Source organism: Rhipicephalus sanguineus, chromosome 5, assembly GCF_013339695.2.
Source record: "Rhipicephalus sanguineus isolate Rsan-2018 chromosome 5, BIME_Rsan_1.4, whole genome shotgun sequence".
Lineage (NCBI taxonomy): Eukaryota > Metazoa > Arthropoda > Arachnida > Ixodida > Ixodidae > Rhipicephalus > Rhipicephalus sanguineus.
In genome coordinates, this window is record NC_051180.1 from 144,794,775 (window position 1) to 144,821,796 (window position 27,022).

The 27,022-nt window shown below is 49.1% G+C and overlaps 1 protein-coding gene across 1 annotated transcript in view; it reads right to left on the bottom strand.

Moving 5' to 3' along the window:
- Nucleotides 1–22,875, bottom strand: part of LOC119394300 (acetylcholine receptor subunit alpha-like) — a 316,582-nt gene extending 293,707 nt beyond the window's left edge. Inside the window, exon 1 of the mRNA XM_037661591.2 lies at nt 22,547–22,875. Coding sequence (XP_037517519.1) covers nt 22,547–22,607 — 61 coding nt within the window. The 5' untranslated portion in view covers nt 22,608–22,875. The remainder of the gene's footprint in view (nt 1–22,546) is intronic.
- Between the last annotated feature and the right edge of the window lie 4,147 nt (nt 22,876–27,022).

A 27,022-nucleotide genomic window follows, 5' to 3' on the forward strand; every position in this document is an offset into this window, starting at 1 on the left:
GCAGAAACCCACCGAAAGTGTCCATATAATTGCTATGGCAAAAGAAAAGAAAAAAAAAGATTCCAGGCCTGCGCGGAACCCGCAGCGCCATCAGAGCATACACTTGAGGAGCGGCTTTGTAAAAGACCATCATAAACGCTTTAGGGTAGACTACTTCAGATACTGAGACAAGAAAATACTTCATTTAATGCCAATACATTTGCCGATGTACGAGTCAGACAGAAGCGTCGATTACGGGAGGGGGGTTGGAGGGGTTGCAGGGGCGGTGGGGGTAGATCACCGCTCTCTCTCTCTCCCCGAGCCGCATAACTGCGCAGCCCTAATTAGTGGCTGCATTCAAGATGCTGCTAAAAGCGCCGACAACGCCACCTGTTGCCATGGTTCAGAAGCGTTGACGGGCTCGGGCGAGCAGTGTTCCCGTGAGCGTCAATGTGAGTGCTGTTTTTTCTGTCACAGTTGCGTTTTCCATCGCAATTTAACGCTTCTGTCAGCCTTCAGCGATGCCCAGAAACAATTGGAGCGTAGTGACGTCATATTATTTGGCATCATGATAACGTCACATAGTTACGTGATCCGTGACGTCATTACACGATGTTTTTTCGCATCACTCGTGTTAACGTGGCCGACGCGGGACGCCGACGGTCAATTTTCGAGTCTGATTAGGCATATAAAGGCTCTCGCCTTAAAAAGTGACAGAAATGAAGATGGCACAGCTGGCGGAGGGTGCTCACACGTCGGCGCTTGCCTCGGCGTTGTGTGGTGGTGCTTCTGCGCTACGACGCACAGCACTGCAAGAAACCGAAAACCTCAAGACGGACGTCGAGACGGCACAGCTTGTTCACCCCTGAGGAGAAAGCGGAGAGGCGTCGACACCAGCCACGCGAACACAGACAGCGAAAGCGTGACAACGCAAAAGCGGAGAATTCGTCGAAAGACAATGAGTCCGGGGCCAACGTCACTGCCTGCTGTGCTGACGCTGGAGAAACGAACGGACAGGCGCATACGACAGAAACACGAGTACAGGCAGCTTCGCTGGTAATTCCTCCCAACAGGAATGTTGCGGCCCCACAAAATTTTCATTGAGCTGCCGTGCCTGGGCACGTCGAGCATCCAACAATGGACGGGAACCTGCTGCTTTGCTTGAGGGACTGTTTTCACACAGGCTAAAAAACTCCAAAATTGCGGTTTGAAAGGGATGTGAGATAAAAAGCCTAAGCTGCAGTTGCTTTGACTCAACCATGATTGGTGATCATTCGCAGCGGCTAGAATGCTGGGCAATGTGGACAAAGCTTTGCATTTGTGAGCTAGAGCACCTACGACAGCCGTTCTGTAGAGGTATCCACTTTTCGTCCTACACTTCGGCTCCATTGGCTTTGGCGGGGTTGTGTGCGTCGTAGTACATACTAGCGTTTGTATAAGTTACACTGACGCAATTTATATAAGTGTCTCTCGCGCTTGCGTGTACAGGTTCAATAATCTTTCCTTTGTGACCTACTTGCGTATGTGACTGGTTAGTAAGCGTCACTATCCCTGCTGCCCGTACCATGTTAGGCTCTAATTGAGGTAATCATGGAAAGTTAGGTCAGGAAAGGGAAGTGAGGTGGAAGGAAAGGAGGATGGAAGAGGATGAAGCATTGCACAGCCTTGAATGGTATAGTTTAGCAAGGGGATGGGAAACGTAGGGGAGGGTGAGGAGGACTGGTGATAGGGTGAGCAGGAGGGAAAGGAGGAGGTGAGAGGGTAAACCATAGCATAACGACGTGGCATAACCATGTACAGATAGCATAGCAAGGGATGGGAAAAGGAAGCGTGTGTGAGGATGAGTGATGTGAGGGTGAGAAGGAAGGGAAGGCCGCCAGCTGTGCTGTTTCCCGATTCTTGGCACCGCTAGTGCGTAGCTACCAAAGGGGTGGTAGCTACCAAGGAGGTTGAAAAAGGTAGCTACCCCAATTTTAACACGAAAATGTTTTATGCCGGGGTCCACCAAGTACATCCGTCACGGATATGACGTTGATAAAATGGACGCCAACGGGTGAGAAAGAAAGAAACCAAGAAAAAGATACCCTGTTGGTAATCGGACCCACGACGTTGCGGCCGCGACGGCAAGCGCCCAACGCCCTACCGACTACGCTAACTCGGGAGATGCTAGACACGGCGCGAACGCGCCTTATATCTTTCACACATTCTCTTTCGCGGCGGGCGGAGCGGGCAGGTGCCGCCGTCTGTGAGATGTGAAAAGAAGTAATTTTTCACGATCGACACTTACTAGCGCTTACTCAGCGATTGCACGCAATATCGGAGGCCATGGTTAAAGGGTTAAAGCGTCTCGATACCAGAGGGTAGACTGGCGGCGCTGGCGTCGCCGAGGCACCCTTGACGCATTTACGTTGATTACGTTATTTGCCTTTGGCTTCGTGTTAGCGTGCGTCGGCTCATCGGAGTAGTGCAGCTTCCACGTGCACTAACGGGATTTCTCCGCTGCCAACTGCTTCGATTGCGAGAGCACCGACTAACAAAACTGCTGCAATATGCGTTGCAGAAAGGACACAATTTCGACGGGCCAATGTCGTGCCTTGGTGGAGCGAGACAGAGGCCAGCGGGACGCACGCGTTTGCGGCTAAGGCTACGAACCTCTACCTCCCGCGTTGCTGAAGCGCAGTGTGTGTTATGTATACATGAGCACAGGCGTCGGCTACCCATTACTAGAAAGCGCATACCGTGCCGTTTCTCTCCTTAATTGACGCCGCTTTGAAGAAGTGCATACCGGGTACCAGTGTTGATTATGAGCTTGTTCATCCTTACGCGGGATTCACTGTTCGCTGTGTCCAAATATATGTTCACACCGTCAGCTACCACAGCGGTTTAATCATGATCATGGGCGTTAGTCGTCGCGATAGAGACATGCTGTCAACATGGGTGCATCCACGTCAAACGGTGCTATAGCTGCCAAACACGAATAGACATTGTACAAGCTCTCATATATCACTACACAATAAGCACTACTGCTGTGAAGACACGTTTCACTTTCGTGTTATACCGATTCCTATGACGGAGCGATCAGCCATGTTTTTTTTATGGCGCTGGCATTTAGCGACATTATGTTTCGCAAGGAGCACACCGAAAGTCACCCCCAGCCAACCGGATTTTGACCGTTGGCTCGAATGTTATGAAACCCCAATAAAGAAACAAAACTTACTCAGAGAGCAAGTAATCGTTAAGAGTAGTATCGGACACATGATATAGAAACATAAGTGTAGTAAAGATAAGTGAAGATAAAGTGAAGATAGTAAAGATAAGGGCCGATTAACCATCACGATAAGAAATGAGAATGAACTGAATGAGTTCACTGTAAGAGAAGACTAGGTATATACTATGAAGAGGATACATACCCACTAGAGAATTCCGTCACTCATCAGTTGGCTTATTACACTAGTGCGTCATCTAAGTAGTGGGCGAGGGGAGGGCTGGCGTCACTCCGTAGAAGAGTCTGGTGCTGGGTCTGTTGGTACACAGTTTGTAAAATCGACAAACCCAGCCTTGAAAGACTCGTACGCAAGGGAAGAAATTTTGACGAACTCAACCACTGGGCGTAAATTCTGCGACGAGTACCCTTTACACCAGGGAGCGTGTAAGGTGTGCTTCGCGTGTCGTGCCGGTTTCCTCCACGTGGCGCTGCTCGCACCGCGCCCTCTCCCTATTTACCTGAGGGTATCGAATGCCTGCGTCGCTCGAGCAGCAACTGCGAACTTTGCCCGTAAGGGCGCGGTCGCTCGCGCTCGCGCGTAGGGTGCCTTGATGCGCGTTTTGTCCTCTTTAGGGTGAGGACATCTGCGGCGTCTACTGCGGCGCGGCTACCGTATTTGAGCCTACGGCGTCTTACCGGCGTCTCACCGCTCTACGGCGGCTGCGCTGAGAGGCGAAAGACGCGGGACAAAAAAATGGCGTCGCGGTGGCATCATCCCCTTCAAAGAATGGCAACACCCAAGGCGGGTCACAAATCGAGGCACACTACTCGCGCGCGCTATCTTCACAGACGCTCGTATACATGCTCTGCTCCCACAGCTTACTTCGAATTAAGACTACAAACAGCATGAAAACCGCTACTCTCCCTGCAGCAGCCGTATTCGTTTAAACCAGCGTCTTATAGATTTACGCCAGATGGAATCCACAAGCGTTAGCTGCTGGCCTGTCTTTGTATAACATTTCCATTCGTTGCCCTCGCATTCATTGCTTTGTCCTTGCGGCAAAACTGTAAATCTTTGCAGCAAAATGGACAGTTGTGCTAGTTGGTTTGGGTTCATTGCGGAACAGCGCAAAGGAAGAAAGACACAGAAGAAGACTGAACAACAGGAGCGTTGGCTGACAACTGGGTGCTTTTTTACAAGCACAACAGAAAAAGGAAGAGAAGAAAAATAACAAAACATGCGGGCGCAGCCTATGCACATGACAAAGGACTACAGGCTTGCATCATTAGGTATTGTTCATGTAATCCAACTCGCACTTGACCAACGCAATAGACCGGTGTACTAACACACGTATCGCCATTTTTGCAGATAGAGAGTGCTTCAGTTATCTCCCGTATGCGAGTCTATTGCGTTGCTCGAATACGAGGTGACTTACTTGAACAATACCTAATGATGATGCAAGCCTGTAGTCTTTTGTCATGTGCATAGGCTGCGCGCGCATGTTTTGTTATTTTTCTTGTTTTTCTTTTTCGGTTTTGCTTCAATAAGGCACTCAGTTGTCAGTCAGCGCTCGTGTTGTTCAGTCTTCGGTGTCTTTCGTCTTTTGCGCTGTTCCGAAATGAACCGTAACTCTTTAACACGAAAGTCTTTGATGCAGGGATCCACCAATGCTTCACTGACGTCATTTACATCACGGAAGTAAAATAGGTAAAATGCACACGAGCAGATGACAAAAAAAAGTGATCTTGGTTGGGGGAGCGGTTGGGGGAGCGGTGTAGCCGTCTGGGAGCGGTGAAGTGCATCAACTGCACCAGAAACTGCATCATGACACTAACGAAGTGCGGAAAAGAAGCGCTTCGGTAGTTTTGGCGCAACGGAGGCTTTCGGTGCATTATTAGGGGCTTTTAGCTTGTAGGTATACTTCTTGACGTCACCGTGTTATCGGACACCGGACGGTATCTGCGCATGCGTGGTCCTTTACGGAACGTAGACTTGCTTTCACGAAACGTAAACTACTCGCCCGATAAGTTTTTCGTTCACGGCCATAGCTCGCGAAATCACCTTCGTACGTGGCTACTCGCAATATCTGCTTTTGGAAGACTCCAGCCGCCGAGTCAAAATAAGCTGACGTGCCAGCGCCAATTATGAACGACGTTGTTTCATGTGGATTACCGAAGCTAGAGAAACCTAGAATACCGAAGCTGTAATTGTGAGAGGCCTGACGACCATGAGAGAGCGGAGAGGTAGTGTCATTTAGCGGGGCCGAGATGTACATACCAGGCAAGCACAATATTGCCTTTGTAGAAACATGGTGCATTATACTTTTGGTGTAAATGCCTTGCAGCGGTGTAATTACGAATGATTTACCTTTTTAATTCCTTTTGCCTTCAATAACACTAAGCAAAAACAAACGTGTCCATGATTGTGGTTGCACGAAGCGTAACAAGATGTCGGCACCATCGTTCGGTAACCGGTATTCCTAGCCATTCGCGTATACCGGAATACCGTACACGCTAAAGTCCTCTATTGCGATTTTGTCGCAGCGTTGATTGAATCTTATCTAAATTAAATACAGTTTCAATGCAGTTATAATCATCATTTGGTGGTTTGCGCGAACCTAATGGTATACGTTTACGTGCGTACGTACAGTACGGTCCACTCTTAGAGGGAACACGCGAGCGCGTGGCTGACAGCCCGCGCGGCGCTGACTAGCGGCGAGATTTGTAAATGTGGCGCATGCGCATACACTTGCAAGGGCGGCGCGCGCCCGGCGTCGTCTGCTACTTCTCCGCCCACGTGCCAAGCAATTCCTGGAAAGCGCTAGAAAGCGGTTCTGTTTTTCGGAGTGCGATTTATCTAGCCTTCACCCTGCATTCAACAGTCAGAAAAAAAATATCCGCATTTGTTTATACAATATGTTACGCAAGGCATATGGGCGCCGCCATCACGGGCTGGTAAACGAATGTTTTCTTATTTTTGTATATCTGACGCGAACTGATAAAGTTAGGAAACGCCGAATGCGCCAGCCCAACAGTTTTCATGTGTATACGCCCAGCGTAGCGCTGTTCGCTTAGTTGTTCAAGATAAAACACGACAAGGTTAACAGCCCAGCATGGCGGCACCGAAACCCGTCCGTAAAATGGTCTATAGCTGCACACTTTCGCAAGGTTTAACGGGACTGGTTTCTATGCTCGCTGAAGCACCATGCGCAGAAGCTCCTAAGTTCGACTATTTTTTTACAACAAGATTATTCTGTTACAACAACACATGCACACAATGAAATAAGGCGTGCACGGAACGATACCTGAATGTAAACTTGAAGGAGACATCTTGTTGACTATACTTTTGCGACAGAGGATATATGGGGCAAGAACTAGCCACAAGACTTTTGAAGGATGCAAAGCTAGTGTGTTGGTGCACGTAAATGAAAAAAAAATTGAACTTGTGGAACAAAAACAGCACCAAGAGCTTGCTCAAGCCAGTTATACATTTTTCACAGACTGCTACAGCAACTGGCCACTTTCGATAACAGACAAGGCAATTGAAGCATGATGCAGCGAACATATATACTAAGCTTGCCCTTCCGACAATAAACTAACTGTCTATTCAACAAGCGGAAGGCGAGTTGGTATCACTTGCTTCTAACTTCTAAAACAAAAGCTGTAAGGATGAGCGAACACCGAGCGCTGGCGCATGGAAGCAGCAGACGACGCGGGGCACGCACCGCCTTAATGAATCTATACGCATGCGCTGCATTTACAAATCTCGCCAGCAGTTAGCGCTCCGCGGACAGCCGGCCACATGCTCGCGTGTTCCCTCTAAGAGTGGACCGTACTGTACGTAAACGTTTACGTATGGGCAGCTAAAACTTTCCTAAAACAAGCGTTCATCTAACACGGTAAGCGCAATCCGGTATTCCGGTAACAAGGTAGCGTAAAAAAGTATACGTACAAGCTAAAAGTCCCTATAGGCACCGTACAGTCGAGTTTTCCAGTGCGACTGCAGCGCCAGAACGCAAAACCTAGCGGACAAAAAACGCAATAATGAGACGGGGTTGCTCAAAATGGAACGCGATGTGCGCGTCTCCCTCTCTGAATGAGTGGGCGGACTGCGGCCGGGATACACGGGGGACGCGTTCGCGCGTCTGTTTTCTGCGTGCCCCTAACGGCCAATGCCAGCGAACTTGGGACGGGCCAATGCGAGCAACGCAGCTCCCTCTGGTCAGTGTACGGTGCCTATTGTAGGAAACTCTACGCTCGATGCAATGCACCGTACTCGGTGATTTGGTTCGGTGACGACGCAGTACGTGCTTTGCCTTTCGCGAAGTGTTAGCTTGTGACGCCTCGTCGCCAGAGTATTCCAGCTTCCACATGTACCAACAGTGTTTCTCCGCCGTCTACATAGACAATGGACTAATAAAACTGCTGCAATAAGCGGCACAGAACGGCAATGACGTTGACGAGCGAACGTCGCGCAGTGAGCGCTTTGGTGCAGCGAGAGACGCGCCAGCGGGAAGCAAAACGCGATCCCGCGTTCACGGCTCAAGCTACGAACTCCGCCTCTCACTTTCCTGAAGCGCTGTTTGACGTGGATCGCTTTCCTGATCTACGTCAAACGGTGCTACAGCTGCCAAGCCCCAATAGACATTGGGGAAGCTCCCATACACCAATGTGCAATAAGCAGTCAACTACACCTGTCAATACACGGTTCGCTTTCACGCTTTACCGATTCCTACGACGGGGGGGGATCAACCATGTTTTATTTTTATTTTTTGTTTTTGCAGCGGAGTTGTAAATGGCACACTTCCTTAATTTTGCGGCGTCCGTCCACGAACAGAAAACCCACGTGAGCTCCTCCAGCCTAGCGACGGCGTCACAGATCATCTAAATTTGTGACGTCACAATGGCATCAAACAGTGATGTCATCAATTGAGATCGTCGATCGGGCAAAGATGGGCGGATCCCGGATGTAGAGGAACACCTTTACAATATACAAAGGTGGCAACCGAATCGAAACGTCAAACAACCGGCCAATTTCCAGTATTTTCTAAATTATTTGGAGGAGTCATAAATTGCAGGCTTGAATGTTTTTTACTAAACAGAACCTGACATCTGCTTGCCAGTACGGTTTTATGAAGAAAAAATCCACAAAACAAACGATAATCTTTATTAAAGACAAAATACTTGAAGATATAGAGCACAAGCACTACACCCTTGGTCTGCTCTTAGACTTTCGAAAGGCGTTTGACTGCGCACAGCACAATATCCACCTGCAAAAGTTAAATTACTATGGTGTGCGCGGTGTTACACTTAACTTAGTGCAGGATTATTTACGCCATAGGATGCACTACGTACGGGTGCATGATGTTACATCTAACCGACTAACTGTCCCTTTCGGAGTCCCTCAAGGCTCTATATTAGGACCACTATTGTTTTATATATATATCAATGACATTACCAAACCACCAGGACCAAACCAGGATAATTATGTACGCGGATGTTACGAACATGTTCTTTACAGCCAAATCTCTTGTGCAAGCGGAGGCTATAGCAGACAGGTACTTGGGTAGCTTACAATCGTGGCGGCAATGCAACATGTTTTCTTTAAACTTATTCAAAACTAGCTGCGTTATTTTTAGGCCAATTGATACTGCTGATTTCTATAAGGTCAACATTAAATTTAGACGCGTCAGAATACATGAGGTTTATTGTATTAAATTTCTCGGTGTCCGGTTCCATCAGAACCTTTCCTGGAACAGACATGTATCAAATTTAGCATCTGAAGTAGTAAAAGTGTTGGCTGTCTCTACAAAGTAGTTGGTCTGCTACCCGTGTGGTTGAGACCACAGATGTATTAGGCGCGTGTATATTTTTAGTTAACCTCTTGTGTTGTCATATGGAGGACGACTACGACTACTAACTACCTGAAACTACTAGTACTTCAAAAGAGAGCTTTGCGGTGCATTCATGGTTACTGTGCCAGACCCAAACATTTTTCCACGTTACTATTGTTTCGTAGTTGCGATTTGCTTAAAGCGAACCAAGTCGACCTTTTTCGACTGTTGCAGCATATTAAGACCAATCAATTAGACACTCAAAACAATACTTTGTGCAAGGACGCATACCATTTTTTAAAACGAATCTATCGGGTCCCTAAGACGCGTACTATGGCGAGGAAAAATTAAATTATCGTGTAACTGCGCCTATTATTAAAATGTCGACAAATCATTGATGTTTAATTAAAAATATTTTAAAAGTAAACAAAGAAATATTAACTCGACTCTGGTTTGTGTTTTGTACAACACCATTTTCACTGCTGCATGCTTATTAACTGCATTATGTTACACTTGCAGGTGCAGCTGATTTTGCATTTACTATGTCATATTTGCAGTCATGTGTCTGAGTTTTCTGATGCCAGACTGTACAAGGGAGCCGAGGCCTTCGTCAGGCATTGCAGCATTTAGCTCCGGCTTCCTCCTTTGTACGAAAGGAAAATAAACTTCACTTCACTTCACTTCCCTTCCCTTCACTTGACTTCACCTCGCGAGGTGCAGATAGCTTCGTGGAGCTGAACTGGTTTGGTACGCGTTTCGCGATATAAGTCGAGTCTAGGCGATGCTTTAGCGCGGTCGTGCATGGGAAGTATGGGTCGACGCGCATTGTGAGAACGTTCGAGGAGCAGCACCCTTATGAAGAACGAAGACGAGAGCAGAGACAGGAGTGCGCCCGGGGGGCAGCTCGCCTGCTCACTCACCTTCACAAAATGGAATGGCCCCAACTCTTTGGCCAGAGGAAACTTGGCATATTCAAACGAATACCTAAGTACGAACTCTAAAATTTGATGCAATTTCCCCTTGACTCCCTAGATCGGATATTATTTGTAAGATCACCACAAGGTCAGTTCAGCTTATATAGTAGTGAGAGCGTTTGAAGATGGACACCCAAGCTTCATTCTGTAGCTTGTTCCTGTTCTTAAAGTGTTCACTGAGGAGAGCATGCGCTCAACATTAACGTTAGGAACTGGCGTGCATAGTCAGCATAGATAACGTGCCACGTCACCAGCCTGCTCGGAACGCGATTGCCTGCATGTGCGCAACTTAGGCTCTCGGTCTTTGCAGCCGCGGTGTGGTCCCTAGAATACTGCCGCGCCAAATGTCGGAGCACTTCGATGCGCACAAGCCTGCTACTGGGTTGAGAACGTGTGTGCGCATCGGACAACACGAAAGAAAAGATTCTAAACAACAGTTCGTCTTCATCATATTGGCATTGCATATGCAAAAAGTAAGAATGGCTACTAAAATTCGCCAAAATAGAAGTTCAGTTGCAGTGGAGCCAACCATTAAATATCTGTCGCCATACGGGGTCGTAAAGTAGCCAATGTGGTGCAATGCAGCCACTAACAGTAACCCTGGCGAGGAACTGCACAAGTCACGTCGATTGAGAGAAGTCATGTCATTCATTCCATGACAAGTGATGGAATATCGCATGTCTGTCACGCATGAGTACATTCTAATTTGCACCATCCTAATGAAACCACCGCGGCGGCTTCGCGACGACTGCGTAATGTCATTTGTGTTTTCCATGTTAACAGATGACTTACATGGCATGAACATTAATGTCATGTTCATTATTTCATACACGCTGGTCATTTGACGCCCATTTTAGTACATAGCAAGGTAATGAAACGACCACCATAACATCACGATGGCACCTTTTCATTCATGCTGTGACCTACGTGACGCGCGTGTCATGCTATTCATGTTGTATCTGCAAACGATCTTAGCCAAGAGGCCGAGAAGCGATCTGTAGTTCAAGATTGTCATGCACTGTCACAAATTAGCGTAATAAAGCGCGCGCGAGGCCGCTTTCAAGCAGCTGCGCGACCAAGAAGCGCGAACAACGAAAAAACAAGCATCAAAGGACGCCGGCGCGCCGCATCCTCCTCACCCACCCGTGCCAGACGCCGTAAACACGATCGAACGCCCGGCAGGGCCTGGATCTTTCTAGAAGGAGGGGGTGACGCATCCGCGAGCGATGCCGCCGCGATTCGAACCTACGAGAAAGCTCTCGCCCTTTCCCCAGGCTTAGCTGTACTGCACGCCGAAGAAACATCCCGACGCTTCTAGAAACCGGGGGAGAAGGGATAAAAGCGTGCAATCGACGACAGGCAGTCCAGGGTTGCCGTTGGTGGCTACTTTGCGCCAAATTGGCTACTTTACGACCCAGTCTGGCGGCAAAAATTTCAGGTTGGCGCCATGGCTACTTTCTGGCTACTTTGAACCTCTATTTTAGCGCATTCAGTAGCCATTTTTCTCATTATCTGCAGATAGAATACCGAGCAAGCCTGACGACTACCCTTTGTTTCCAAGCTTTTCTGACGCGTCAGCCAGTGTAAGCGCGTGTCCTAACCCCGCCATGAGTCTGGTGCTCATCGAGGCACCTGAACGCAACGCGCGGTGCGCCTGCCGAGACGGAATGATGAAGTTCTTGTTCGCCTAGTCAGTGTCTCACACCCACTATGGAGGATAGGCCATGAATTCGGTGGTTTTATGAATTTAAATAAAATTAAGAAATTGGAAATATAACTTACAAATTAAAGATGAAATTTAAGTATGCCTTTTGGCTAAGATCAAACTGACGAAGTTGCGCGCATGTTGGCGAACGCGTGGCTAGCAGGCTGTTCACGCTGCCCGCCATCGATGCTGACGCTACGAGCCAGTTTTGTAGTGCTGATGCACGGCGCGTGTTTTCGGGTGAACTTGACAGACACAGAGATCCGCTACAAAATGAAGCTCGACCGGTCATCTTCAAGCGGATATCGCTACTTGAAGCTGGTCGTGCTTGAAGTCTGTGACTGTGACTTCAAGCACAACCTTCTTCTACCATTAGTATTCCTACTGACTGGTTGGCTGGAATGTTTCAATCTTACTGTCTCTCTGGCAATTACTATATCTATTCTATATAGAACGTATACAGGTGCACGGAACTTATAATATGTTCATTTATTTGCAACTTGCTTACAGCTTGTAGACCAAGCATGAACGAGAAAATAACTGTGCTCGTATGCTATTTTATTGATGACACAAAATGGTATTATATATTGTTCAATGATAAAAATTCTTTTCATAATACCGCTTTTCTGCCATTTGGCTACAAGTTTGGCGATAACGTTAAACGATGTGGCTACTTTGGCTACTTTTAGCGTGAATTCTGGCTCCTTTTCAAATCTCCCCAACGGCAACCCTGAGGCAGTCAGTCAGTAGTGCAGTCATTGAGGGAGTCAGTGCAGACAGGAAGGAGACAGTCAGCGAAGGAGTGAGCGAGTCAGTCGGCCCGGATATGGTGAAGTTACGCTAAGTGTGGCTCCGTTAGCCAAAGAAGACGTGTTTATGATGGTGTGCGGTCAGTCGCTCGTCGATCTGGAAGAATCCGATGACGACACCGTGTGAGCCGTGACAAGTCACGACGACGGTTGAGCTACGACGATCAACGCTGGAGCTGGCGTGAGTGTTTCCTTGAAGAGAAGCATTCTATTACCGTCCAAGTAATGCGGACTGGATACGCCCTTGTATATTCAGGACTTCAACGGTCATTGAATAGTTGTAATGCATGCGATTGCATTTATAGCGTGTGATCTGTTTGTTTAGCTCCCGTTGTGTAAACACCATCTGAGTTATATTGTGAAGTTGTAACTGGTACCAGCCGAGTGTGCATGCGTTTGTATGATTTGTATTGCCTTAACTGAGAATATATTTCGTTTTCGTTTGTGTTGTCGACTCTCGGCTCTGACTCGGTCTTTGGACCACAACCGGCGTTCGCTGGCGCACCAAAGGACCAACTCTAAATTGTCCGCGCTTTCGTGGTGCGCTTTCGGAGGGCCGTGACGCCAGCCCTTAGAATCCGCCCGGCGATTGCCGTCCCCATTAACGGGATTAGTGACATGCACAAATGTCACGTCATGTTAATTTTGGCATATACAAAGTTGAATAAACCACCACGAGTGCACCAAGCCCTTGCCATGTAAGTCACAACATGCATGACGTGATAATCAAGTCATGACCTGTAATTTATGTTCGTCGCACAGACATGCCATGCCTTGGCAGTTTTGATATACGTCAAGTTGATGCCGCTAGAGGACCAATACCTTGCGATGTCTGTAATGACGTACATGACATGATAGTCCTGTCATTATCACTCATTCATGTTCGCAATATACTGGTGTCACGCCCCACCAAATTTCGGTCAAGTTACCGAAAAAGGCCGCCAGAGCTCGAAGACCACGATATATATCTTCACGTACGGGACATCGATGGCATGGCCTGTCATTTATGATCGTCACGCAGTGATTCCATGCCATTTCAACTTTGGTACGTAGGGTGTTTCAAGAAACGCATCCGAAAATTGAAATCTTATTAAAATTTTATTCCGCAACAATAAAAAGTTACAAGGAGGACAGGTAAAAGCTGTGAGGACAGCTTGATCGGCTCTCACTCCCCAATATACCGGGTGACATATAAACGTGCGGCTAAGTGAGTACAACCTATTAAGAGGAAGATATACGAGCTTCAAAACGTCGCTAGAAATAAAGGGGGGCATCATAAAGAAAGCATAAAGAGAAAAAAAGGCAGTCGCCGTATCACACCATTTTACAAATACTAAACGCAGTTCTTTTGCTGCTATACTACTATGTTAATTTTACTTCTTTTATTATGCTGTCCAAAAGTGTAGGCAGTTGAAATTTTACCATTTGATTTCCTTAACTGGTTCTGCACTTAGACATATACCAGGCGTCAGGATGGTGTACAGTATAAGCACGGACATTTTTCTCTAGCCTTGCTAGGCGTGTAATGGCATCATTACTTCTCAATAAACCGAGTTTATGCAAATGACCAAGTTTGTAACCATACATTGCTAGAAGCTGAATGATAGGTGGTGTTTATCAAATATATCAATCTAATTTCCTTAATTACTGCCGTAATTGATGTTTCTAGTCATCTTGAGTTCTGGTGCGCCGCTACAAAAAAGTAATTATGAAAGCAGCATGTATTAATTTCCCTTATTTTTGAGAATTTCCCCATTTTTCTCATAATCCCTGACGAAGTACAGTTCACCTGTGGAAACAGTTGGCAAATAAAATTAAGATAACCGATGAGTTGTGCCTCTTCGCTTTCCAAGTACGTTTGGCTCATTGAAAAAGCTTCTTCAGTGTGTATGTATATATATATATATATATATATATATATATATATATATATATATATAGCATCGATATAATCAAACTTTATATGAAGCCGCGAGTGCACTCAGAGCGACTGCGGGATCCACAATCAAACTGTAATCAAATCATTCGAAGTAACCACATCGTTTCCCAGTGGATGCGTCAGCAGTGTAGCCCGTCCATTGGTAACCACCTACACAGTTGGTCTGCTTTCGACGGTACCCGCACAGTTACAACACCACCGCCTAATATCAGATGGCACCTTGCGCCGATCATATGTTAAAAACAAGACCCATGAGAGCAAACGAAGAATGGGTCATCGTTCGCATGAGCGAGCCCTTGAAAGCACAGTCTAGTGCACCCGAGGTGAGCTGGGGCTCCAACCGTGCTCGCTTGTTCGTCACAGGTTTCGGCACTATTCAAGCCAGAGCTCACATACCACACCCTAGTGAGGTTCAAAGAGGTATTCTTTCGAAAAAATCTGCGGGTTCGAGCACGAGGTTTAAAGGGGTCTCATATTGTTGCGAATATATTTATAGCTTATTTACAGTGTAGGATGGTCCAGCAGTCAAGATGGCGGTTGTTACTACCAGCACACCGACACGTCGTCTGCCTCTTCTTCGCCATACCTCACCATAGTCATAGCTGCAACCCCGCTACATCGACCTCCGGCGGCGAAAGCGCCGACTCGGCGCCTGAGGTGGTGGGCGAAAGGTACGGCTTCAGGCGAGCGACGTGGACGACGTTTGAAGACGTAGAGGGCGCCGTAGGGTCCAGAGGGGCGATGTCATAGGTAACCTCAGTCACCTGGCGTAGCACACGGTAGGGGCCGGAGTATTTGGGCAGAAGTTTTTCGGCCAGGCCAACATGCCGAGACGGAGACCACAGGAGAACGAGGTCACCCGGATTGAAGCGAACGTTCCGGTGGCAACTGTCGTATCTATGTTTCTGGCTGAGTTGCGAGTCCGAAAGGCGTCGATGGGCGATCTGACGGGCCTTTTCGGCTGTGCTGATAGCGTGGCGAGCATATTCGGTGGAGATGTGGTCAGGGATGGGTACGAGCGTGTCGAACGGCAAGGTCGGTTCTCTTCCATACAAGAGGTAAAAGGGAGAATATCCAGCAGTGTCGTGGCGCGAGCTGTTGTAAGCGAAAGTGACAAAGGGTAGAGCAATGTCCCAGTCGCGATGATCAGTCGAGACATACATGGCGAGCATGTCAGTGATCGTGCGATTCAAAACGTTCTGTGAGTCCGTTCGTTTGGGGATGATAGGCCGTTGTAAGCTTGTGCTTGGTTGCACAAGAGCGAAGTAGGTCCTCGATTACCTTGGATAAAAAGTAGCGGCCTCGGTCTGTGATGAGTTGACGAGGAGCGCCGTGATGTAAGATGACGTCTTGTATCAAAAAGTCGGCGACGTCTGTAGCGCAGCTGCTCGGGAGAGGTCTCGTAATGGCAAAACGGGTAGAATAATCCGTAGCGACGGCGACCCATCTGTTACCGTTGTGAGAAAGTGGGAAAGGTCCCAGAAGGTCGAGGCCGACACGAAAAAAAGGCTCAGAAGGTATGTCTATGGGTTGAAGGAGCCCGGCGGGGTGTACAGCTGGCCTTTTCCGGCGTTGGCACGACTCGCAAGAAGCGACATAACGATGTACGGAACGGTAGAGGCCGGGCCAGAAAAAGCGTCGGCGGACACGGTCGTACGTTCTGGCAACACCAAGGTGGCCGGCCGTTGGTACATCATGTAGTTGCTGAAGTACGGTCGAGCGGAGATGAGTGGGTACTACAACTAGTAGTTCCTGTCCCCACTGGGCGCATGTTCCGGCGGTATAAGATACCGTCTATGATGACGAACATGCGAAGCGAACTGTCCGTCGAGTCAGTATTCAGGCGGGTGATTATATCTCGTAGGGACGCGTCACGCTGTTGCTCGTCACCGATGTTGCCGAAAGCAGAGAGCGAGGAGATACAGATGGACGTGTCATCCGTTACGTGGTCTGGATCGGCAACGGGGTACCGAGAAAGGCAGTCGGCGTCTTGATGTAGACGGCCGGACTTGTAGACCACTGTGTACGTGAATTCCTGGAGGCGCAGAGCCCAACGAGCTAGGCGCCCTGTTGGATCTTTGAGTGCTGAAAGCCAGCATAGAGCGTGGTGGTCTGTGGTAACGGTGAAAGGTCGACCATATAAATAGGGGCGGAATTTACCAACTGCCCATACAAGCGCCAGGCACTCGCGCTCAGTAATAGAGTAATTGCGTTCGGCAGGGGAGAGGAGCCGGCTGGCATACGCAAGAACTCTATCATGACCGGATTGACGCTGGGCTAACACAGCGCCAATGCCGTAACCACTAGCGTCTGTGCGGACCTCGGTTTGAGCAGACGGGTCGAAGTGGGCGAGGATCGGCGGTGTGGTGAGCAGCGTAATGAGGCGGGAAAAAGCACTGGCCTGGTCAGGACCCCACCAAAATGGCACATCTTTCTTGAGAAGATCAGTGAGGGGCGGGCAATATCTGCGAAGTTTCTGACGAATCGTCGGAAATATGAGCATAGGCCCACAAAACTTCGAACGTCTTTAGCACAAGTTGGAACGGGAAAATCGAGGACAGCGCGAACTTTGTCGGGATCGGGTCGGATGCCAGATGAGTCGACGAGATGCCCGAGAATAGCAACTTGGCGATGGCCAAAGTGGCATTTCGATGAATTAAGTTGTAGCCCAGCCGCACGAAACACTGAAAGAATGGACGAAAGTCGGTCGAGGTGAGACTCAAAGGTGGGGGCAATACAATGACGTCGTCCAGGTAACACAGGCAGATAGACCATTTAAAGCTGCGCAAAAGCGGTCCATCATCCGCTCGAACGTGGCCGGCGCATTGCACAAGCCGAACGGCATGACTCTGAATTGGTAGAGACCGTCAGGCGTTACAAAGGCAGTCTTCTCACGGTCAAGGTCGTCTACGGCGATTTGCCAGTAACCAGAGCGTAGGTCTATCGAAGAAAAATAGGTAGCACCATGAAGGCAGTCCAGGGCATCATCGATACGAGGAAGCGGGTAGACATCCTTTTTGGTGATCTTGTTTAAATGCCGATAATCCACGCAGAAACGCCAGGTGTTGTCTTTCTTTTTAACTAAGACTACAGGGGAAGCCACGGACTCGAAGAAGGCTCAATAATGCCTTTTGTGAGCATCTTGTCGACCTCCTGTTGAATAACTTGGCGCTCTGATGGTGAAACTCGGTAAGGACGCCTGTGAATTGGAGCTGCATCACCGGTATCTATGCGGTGCTTGACTTGCGAGGTTTGACCTAAGGGCCTACCGTCGAAGTCAAATATGTCAGAGTAGACCATAAGGAGATCACTGAGGTCTTTAACTTGAGAGGGCAAAAGTTCTGAGGCAATCATCTTGGTGAGGTTGTTGTGCAGTGTAGAAGAGGTGACTGCGTCGACTCTATGCGGGTTCGGAGAGACGACAACGGGCAGTTCAGGTGACACCGATGAGATCTGGCACTCGTGCGACGGTGACAGAGTAGCAAGAGCAATGCCTTGTGGTAGGACTTGAGGGCTGAATCCGAAGTTCAGAAGAGGAAGGCACGTCTTGTTCGCTGTAACAGTTACAACTGTGTACGGAGAGGAGACGCTGCGGGCCAGTAGAACACTGGGAGAAGGAGAAACCACGTAATCACCATCCGGTACATTGGGATAGGGTTCAACAGCGACGCAAGTTAGGGCTTGTGGTGGCAGACGAATAGCCTCAGCACACGAAAGTTTGGTCTGAACCACCTCCGACACGTCGGCGGACGCAGGCAAGTCAAGTTGTACAACACCGGTCGAGCAGTCAATGACAGCAGAGTGGTCAGACAAGAAATCGAGTCCGAGGATGACATCATGTGGACAATGAGCGAGAACATGAAACAGAACGGACGTCTGGCGGTCGGAGAACCTCACACGTGCCGTGCACATTCCGAGTACAGCCGGAGTTCCTCCACTAGCGACACGTACAAATAGGGACTCTGGCGGCGTAAGGACCTTATGTAATCGTGCACGGAGATCAGAGCTCATAATAGAAATATGTGCGCCGGTATCAATGAGGGCAGTACAGGTAGGCCATCCACTTCCACAGCAAGCAGGTTCTGGTCCGTAGTGAGGGTCAGCAGAGGGTTTTCAGGTCGGGGGTCGAATGCAGCGTCACCTCCGGGAGCTGCATTGTTCAGTTTTCCGAGTACGGGCGTCCAGTAGGGCGGGGCGACGAATGGCGACGGGGCTGAGGTGACCGGGAGCGACGATCGCTTGGGGACGGCGAACGGCTGGAGCGTCGGACCGATGTCGCAGGAGCCTCAGCGTATGGTCCACCGTCACGAGCGGGAAACTGCAGGGGCCGGTGGTTGTCGTCACGTCGATAGCCAGAAAACGAGCGAGATGGAAAGGTGCGAGAACGACAGTAGCGAGAAATATGTCCTACACCGTGGCAACGAAAGCAGATCGGCTTGTCGTCCTGCGTTCTCCACTGGGCAGGGTCACGATAGCGGCGAAACATTTCCGGTGCACGAGGAGGCGTTATGGAACTGACACGAGGTTCCGTCAACGAACACACCGGCTGCAGTCCGACATTTGCAAGCTCTTCCCTCACAACCTGCTGGATCAACGAGATCGTTGGTCGAGGATCATCAGATGGCCGCGTCAGGAAAGATGGTGGCGACGCCGCCTCGATTTCTTGGCGCACGATGCGAACTACGCTCTCGTTGGTAGGCGGTTGACCGCATGGCGGCTGAAGGTCCTCGCAAGATGATGTAGCGGCCGTGTTCGGAAGTCGCACGAAATGCTGGGCAATGCGGCGACTCTTCAGTTCTTCGAACCGGCGGCACTCTTTGATGATGTCGTCCACGGTGGTGTCGTCCATAATCCACCATCAACTCCTATGTTAATGCGGCAAATAACGTACCTGAGCGACTTTTCCTGAAGTCGAGCTAGCAAAAGTATGAATTCAAGCCCGTGGTTAGAGCTACTGCGTCACCCGCACCTAGTGCAAGAGGAGGTACGTCATTCGCCCGCTGTGCAACAGCGTTAGGTTGATACAGCAGACCGAACCGCACTCATAAATTCGTCCCACTCTAGAGTAAGGGAACTTAAATATAATGCTAACCCTGACGCAAGACGTATCATTAGTAGAGCCGGATGGCAAATTGCAAAGAACGCTTACGAACGAGAAACTTCGTGATTACGGCCCGGTGCGGCCTCACAGGACACAGACAGAATAAGCGCTGACTTACCATCAAAGCTCGTCAGGTGTACCGACTTAGAACTGTTGTCCCCACGCTCATTCATGATCCATGAGCGCATGTATACTGCCTTGTGCGCGATAAAGCTTTGGTTGTAGGCGATATTCAGAAAAACGTCCTACTCTAAAATTACGCTTTTTTGTGCGAAAGAATCCTTACGCAAGACATATCATTAGCGAAGTTGGTTGGCCAATAAGCAAAGAACGCTTACGAACGAGACTTGAGTTTCGCTCGGTGCGCCTGCAACACTTGCGCAAGCGCGCGTGCTGTGCGTTCGCACTGCTAGGCTGGTGCATTACGAAAAATATTGGGTTTCTAAAGTAAATGTGCACGATATTTATACATACATACATACATACATACATACATACATACATACATACATACATACATACATACATACATACATGCATACATACATACATACATACACACACGCACACACACACACACACACACACACACACACACACACACACACACACACACACACATAGCGAAAGTAGGCTCAGTGAAGGTCACAGAAGGGTATGACGCACAGCAGGCCCGTAGCAAGGAAGTCTTTTCAGGGAGGGGGGCACTTGCTGAAGGCCTTGACTGTTTGAGAAATACAGCTATCTTCATTATTTACTTTCGGTAAACAAGCCCCCTCCGTCAACATGTTGGGAGGGGGGGGAGGGGGCTAGGGCACCCCCCTGGCTACGGGAATGACGTACAGAAGGGTAGACGTGGCGTAAACACGACCGCGACACGTGTATCTATAGCGCTTTGCGTGTGCTTTACCTTCGCACTGCATCACGTGTAAAGCCCCCACAGTACACATGGCCCAGCCAACAGCAACTAGGTCAATGTTCGGTTCTACTAAGCCAAAGGAGAAGGGTGTTTGCCAAGAAGCCGTTTTTAGAGCTCTGGAACCGAGCAACGCCTGACTGCGTTCTTTTCAATTGACGGCGCCCCGAACAGTGCGCACACGCACCGGATATTATCAGAACCACGATGGCAGCATGTTAGGCCCGCATTATCACACCAAGCTTGTCCTTATCCCTCGACTTTCTTATGGATTTTGAGAGCTTGACGTGTTTCATAAACGAGGCCCAGCTAGGATATATTACCGAAGAGAAAGGGGGGGGGGGACTCATAACAAGTCAAGAGGGTACCAACATTGGCTGGTTGGTTCATCGTAAACTGGTTTGTAGCATAGTGCGTTACTTCAACTTTGCATTGGTTTATTTCTGCGCTATGCTACAAGCCTGTTTACAACAAGTGAGTTCCATCGGTGGGGAAGGGCGAGTGCAGAGACGGCCATGCTGCCTACCTTTAGTGAGCTTTTCGGTGCTCTTGGGGGGCAATGGGGAGGGGGTCAACAAAATTAAAATAACTTTTTTCTATTTTTGAGGGGATTAATAATAATATTTAGCTTTAGGTGATTGCTCCAGGTTCCACGTTCGACGATCTCTCATCCCTTCAAGATTCCTTCTCCCAAACTTTGGTCTTGTTTGAATTTCACTATTACTTTCACGCGGCGTTAAATCCGCTACCATAAAAATAATAATGAAGAGATTGTCTCGAAGAGTGATATCATTAACATCAATGACATAAAGTCTTACGGTTTCAAGAACTACTGCATAACTCCTTGCCTACGGCCAAAGTCAACTGGGCTAATAAGCGCAATTTAAAAAATAGAAATCGCACGCACATCCTGTTTAGAAATGGTAAAGAGGTGTTGAAGCAAGTGCCGAGTGGTGCCTAAATTAGCGAGTTCTGATGGATGACTAATGAGAAGAGTGCAGTTGCTGGGTCAGTGGTGAGCAACTGACATTCAGGAACACACACTTGTTGCTCTAAAGGAGTTCTGGGAAGCGAGTTGTATAATATTGCAATGCCGCTATATGAAGTTAATGCGGCGTTTTCGATCCGTGACTGATATCGGACGTTGCATTTAATTAAGTTTTCAAATTTCGTTACTGAAGAAATCGAGCTTTTTTTTTTCTGCATGCATAGCCTTTGTACCTTAAGCCTTTGTCATTTAAGGTGGGCTTCTTTCTCTTGTAGCGACGTTTTTTTTTTTATCCGTTTATCCACCTTACGAGTTCCTCTCGCACAGGTGACGCTTTTGCAGCGCGATATGTTTTTTTTTGTCTTATTAAATGTGTGCTCGGCGCCATGTTCTGCTGTAATCCATTTATTTATTCTGCTTAATTATAAAAGTTAGGCCGCTAAAAAGAAGAAAGGAATAAATCGAGTAAATAAACGTGTACCTCATTTTAGTTGCTTGCATCCGTAGACGCTGTTGGAGCTGATTTAATTTGACTGACACACCAACCGCGCATGATCAGCACACTTGATAGCACCTACGATTCCGGCATTCCTACCGTGTTGCCGAAAAACAGGGCATTATGCTGTTTCCAACTACTGAAACTCAGTCACTAAAAAGAAAATAGATGAAAGCGTAATGATGTGCGACATCCTTATTGTCTTTCTTAAAAAAAAGACGTTGCTGCTATCCAGTCACAAAAGCTGTCAGAGCTTCGTTGAATAATTTAACAAACGTATCGACAAGGGTGGCATGCGTGAATACGCTTTTAGCATGGGGCACTTTTTGTTCTGCTCTGTCCCAAAAGCACATATCCCAATATGTTATCGCGAGTCAATTTTTTTACTTGACAAGGTCGTCTTTACGCTAGAATTTGAAGGAAAAAAAGAGCATTTTTATCACTTTTTTTACAGCACTTTACTTACGCTAGTAACAAGCGTTGAAATGGGATCACTAAATACTAGTTGGTACGGGATCACAAAATACTAGCAAAATACTAGCTTACGCTAGTATTTGAAGTAAATGATATCAATCGACGAATGTCCTGGATACGACTCACCGATAGCAAGTGCGAGCAACAGTAGCCTGACGAGTCGGATGCCCGGAGGTTGCAAATCCATGGCTCCAGCAACACCTGGGATGCAACGTGCGAAAGATTATCGAACTCGCACCTCACACGTATAGACAATCAGGCCGATTGCGCGAGGGGCCGCAGCGAGGTCCGGCGCGGGACACCGGTGTCACTTCCCTGGGCGGTGGTACGCGGGAACTCTACGCGTCCGGATGAACGCCCGGCGCTCGCGCCGTCCGCGGCCGGCGCCGTCACAGCGCCGATGGAAGAGGTGGAGCGCATCGGAGCGCACGCCATCACTGCCGGCGCCAGTCTGAGCCCGTTGGTCGCGACACACGGGCCGGCGCGCGCCGCCGGTCTATAGGGCGGCGCTGCACACTAAACGATCGTGCGCGCGCGCGCGGAGGGAAGTCTTTCTAACTCCTTCGTGGCCAAGTATTCGTGTAAAACCTTATCGTTTAGGCACAGAAAAGCCCCTCCTGTCGTGGCGTACAAAGCCGCCACGTTGATCTAATGGTTATAATGCACGACCGCTGACCCCAAGGTCGCGGGAACGAATTCCGGCCGCCAGGTGGTCAAAATTTCCAGAGCCCTCATAATTATATCGTGACCTTGGAATATACCCTCTGCATTCATCATGTCGGGCAACGAGTCACGTTCACAATGGAATGAAGCGCAATATCGCACCAAGAGTCACACCATTTGAATTGCGTAACGAGTAGTGGCTGAAAGCTGCGAACTCATTACAAAGGGCTGAACTATTATACAAGATCAGCCACACTATCACCAAAGTGTCCAGGGGCGCGTATTGCCTTAATAAGGCGAAATTTCTTTATCCTTTGTATTAACTATACCTCGCTATAAAAATACCTGAAACGTCATGTCGCTACCTTGGTTTGGCTTCGAATGTAATCTACAGTGCCTGGGAAAAATAGTTGAAAGCATCGGACACATTTATTGATCGGCAATCGTAATTGGTGACATCAGATAATATTGTTACGGGGAATATAAACAGAGACTCGAAGGACTAGCAACAGATGTATTTGCAAGTGGTTCACCGAGCAGCGCTGCTGATAGGAACAGCTCGCGCCAGTCTATCTTATTGTCGTCCTTTTCTTCGTCTTGTGGACCACGATGCCACTGGTACGTAGCATGACCCCCGGCGGCGGAAGCACCGTCCCGGAGCTTTAAAGGTCGTTTTCAGAAGCCGTGTTGTAGGGCTTGAGCCGTGAGACGTGAACAACATCACTGGACCGAACGACAGATGACGAGGGACAGATGGGGCCAATCTCATAGGTGACAGGTGTTACTTGACGCACTATACGGTAAGGTCCCGTGTAACGTGAGAAAAGTTTTTCAGATAGGCCCACTCGACGATTAGGGGACCAGAGTAGCACAAGGGTACCGGGAACGAAATGTGCGTCTCGATGTGAGGCATCGTACCGACGTCGTTGATTGCTCTGCGACGCCGTCATGCGAGCGCGAGCGAGCTGACGGGCATGATCGGCTCGCGCGATAGCGTCATGAGCATACTCGCTGGTGGACGAGGTACTGGATGAAATGATGGTGTCCAGTGGTAATGTCGGCTCTCTTCCGTACAATAGGTAGAAAGGTGAAAAGCCTGCTGTGTCGTGGCGCGAGGAGTTATACGCGAAAGTTGCGTAGGGTAGGGCAATATCCCAGTCTCGGTGGTCCGGCGACACATACATAGCGAGCATGTCCGTAAGCGTGCGATTGAACCGTTCCGCGAGGCCGTTGGTTTGAGGGTGGTAAGCAGTGGTCACTTTGTGCTGCGTGGAACATGAACGCAGGATGTCGGCGATTACTTGAGAGAGAAACGAAATGCCACGGTCGGTGAGCAGTTGTCTTGGGGCACCGTGAACCAGTATAACGTCCCGTAACAGGAAGTCAGCAACGTCGGTTGCACAACTCGTTGGTAGAGCTCGCGTAATAGCGTAGCGCGTAGCATAATCAGTAGCCACTGCTATCCACTTGTTTCCCAATGTTGATGCGGGAAAAGGACCAAGCAGGTCTAACCCAACGCGGTGAAACGGTTCCGTGGGTATGTCTACTGGTTGAAGATAGCCAGCAGGTAGCAGCGACGGTGTTTTGCGACGTTGACATAACTCACACGCAGCGACGTATCGGCGTACCGAGCGAGCAAGGCCTGGCCAGAAGAAACGTCGCCGTACGCGCTCATACGTACGAGATACGCCAAGGTGTCCAGCTGTGGGCGCATCGTGAAGTTCAGCGAGGACACTGCGCCGTAAATGCTTAGGCACGACAAGAAGAAGGTCAGGCCCGTCAGGTCGGAAATTGCGGCGGTATAGGACGCCCTCTTGAAGTACAAAGCGACGGACGGAGGCGTCGTTTGGGGAAGATTCCGCGCGGCTGATGATGTCAAGCAGCAGTGGGTCCCGTTTCTGTTCTTCCGCAATGTGACTGAAGGCGGACATGGAGAAGATGGAGGGCACCGTGTTGGCGTCACTGTCATCAGGATCGTCGACAGGGTACCGGGAGAGGCAATCGGCGTCCTGGTGCAAGCGACCAGATTTGTACACGACCGAGTAAGAAAATTCCTGCAGACGCAAAGCCCAGCGACCAAGGCGCCCTGAGGGATCTTTGAGGGAGTTCAGCCAGCAGAGCGCGTGGTAGTCGGTAACTACCGAAAATGGGCGTCCATAGAGGTATGGCCTGAATTTCGCGACCGCCCAAACAAGAGCCAAGCACTCGCGCTCTGTTATGGAATAATTGCGTTCAGGGGCTGATAGCAGGCGGCTGGCGTATGCAATAACGCAGTCATGGCCACGTTGGCGTTGAGCTAGCACTGCGCCGATGCCATGGCCACTTGCATCCGTACGGATCTCAGTAGGGGCAGCAGGGTCAAAGTGGGCCAAAATCGGAGGAGTAGTGAGGAGCGCGATGAGATTGGAGACCGCAGAGGCCTCTTCTGAGCTCCATGAAAACGGGACGTCTTGTTTGAGGAGCTGCGTAAGGGGTCTCGCTATGTCTGCAAAATTTTTCACAAAGCGTCGGAAGTAAGAGCACAGTCCGAGAAAGCTGCGAACATCCTTTGCAGATCGTGGTACAGGAAAGTTTTTGACTGCGCTAATTTTGGCTGGGTCTGGTTGTACGCCGTTAGCGTCTACTAAATGGCCAAGTACTGTAATTTGGTGACGGCCAAAGTGACGAGTTCAGCTGCAGGCCAGCGCGACGGAAGATATCTAAGACGGCTGACAGGCGCTCTATATGAGCCTCAAATGTAGGTGAAAAAACAACGACATCGTCCAAGTAGCACAAACAGGTGGACCATTTAAAGCCTCTGAGCAGAGAGTCCATCATTCGTTCAAAGGTGGCTGGAGCGTTACAAAGGCCGAAGGGCATGACCTTGAATTGATATAGGCCATCAGGTGTGATAAATGCCGTTTTCTCACGATCCATGTCATCCACCTGAATCTGCCAGTACCCGGAACGTAGGTCTATGGAGGAAAAATAGCGGGCACCATAGAGGCAATCGAGGGCGTCATCTATTCGTGGCAGAGGGTACACGTCTTTTTTTGTAATTCTGTTTAGGTGTCGATAATCGACACAGAAACGCGATGTGCCGTCTTTCTTGCGGACGAGTACAACAGGGGACGCCCAAGGACTGCAGGATGGCTCAATGATGTTCTTGGCGAGCATTTTGTCGACCTCATCTTGGATAATTTGACGCTCAGTCGCCGACACGCGATATGGACGCCTATGGATAGGAGGCGCATCACCGGTGTTTATGCGGTGCGTCACACCAGTAGCTTGCCCCAATGGACGGCCGCCGAGATCGAAAACGTCGATGTACGACAGTAGAACCCGGTGGAGGTCGTCAGTCTGCTGCGGTGTTAAATCAGAAGCAATCATCGACTTAATTGCGCTGTCGGGGCAAGTATTGGATTGGTGCTGGGCAGAGGTGTCGGAAGGAGTGGCCACCGTGAAAGCATTCACTGCGTTGTCTTCTAAGGTGGACAGCAATGCCAAAGAGATGCCTTGCGGCAGCACTTGAGGTGTCAAGCTAAAATTGACAACTGGAAGGCACGTGAAGTTCCCTGAGACAGACAGAACGGTGTGCGGTAATGTAATGCCGCGGCTGATGAGGACATCGGTGATAGGTGTCAGCACATAGTCGCCGTAGGGAACTGGTGTCTTGATACGAACTCGACGTAGGTCAGTGTTTGGGCTGGAAGGCGAACATATCGGGCAGTGCAGAGGCGACTCGGCCGTGGTGCAGCAGGGTCTGTTATGGGCAAGTGAAGACGGAGTGTAATGGCCGAACAGTCAATGAGGGCAGAATGTGCGGACAGGAAGTCGAGGCCTAGGATTACGTCATGTGGGCATTTTTCAAGGACGGCGAAGAGAACAACTGTGTGGCGATCAGCGATGCTTACATGAGCGGAGCACATTCCAACGACAGATGCTGTTCCCCCGTCGGCA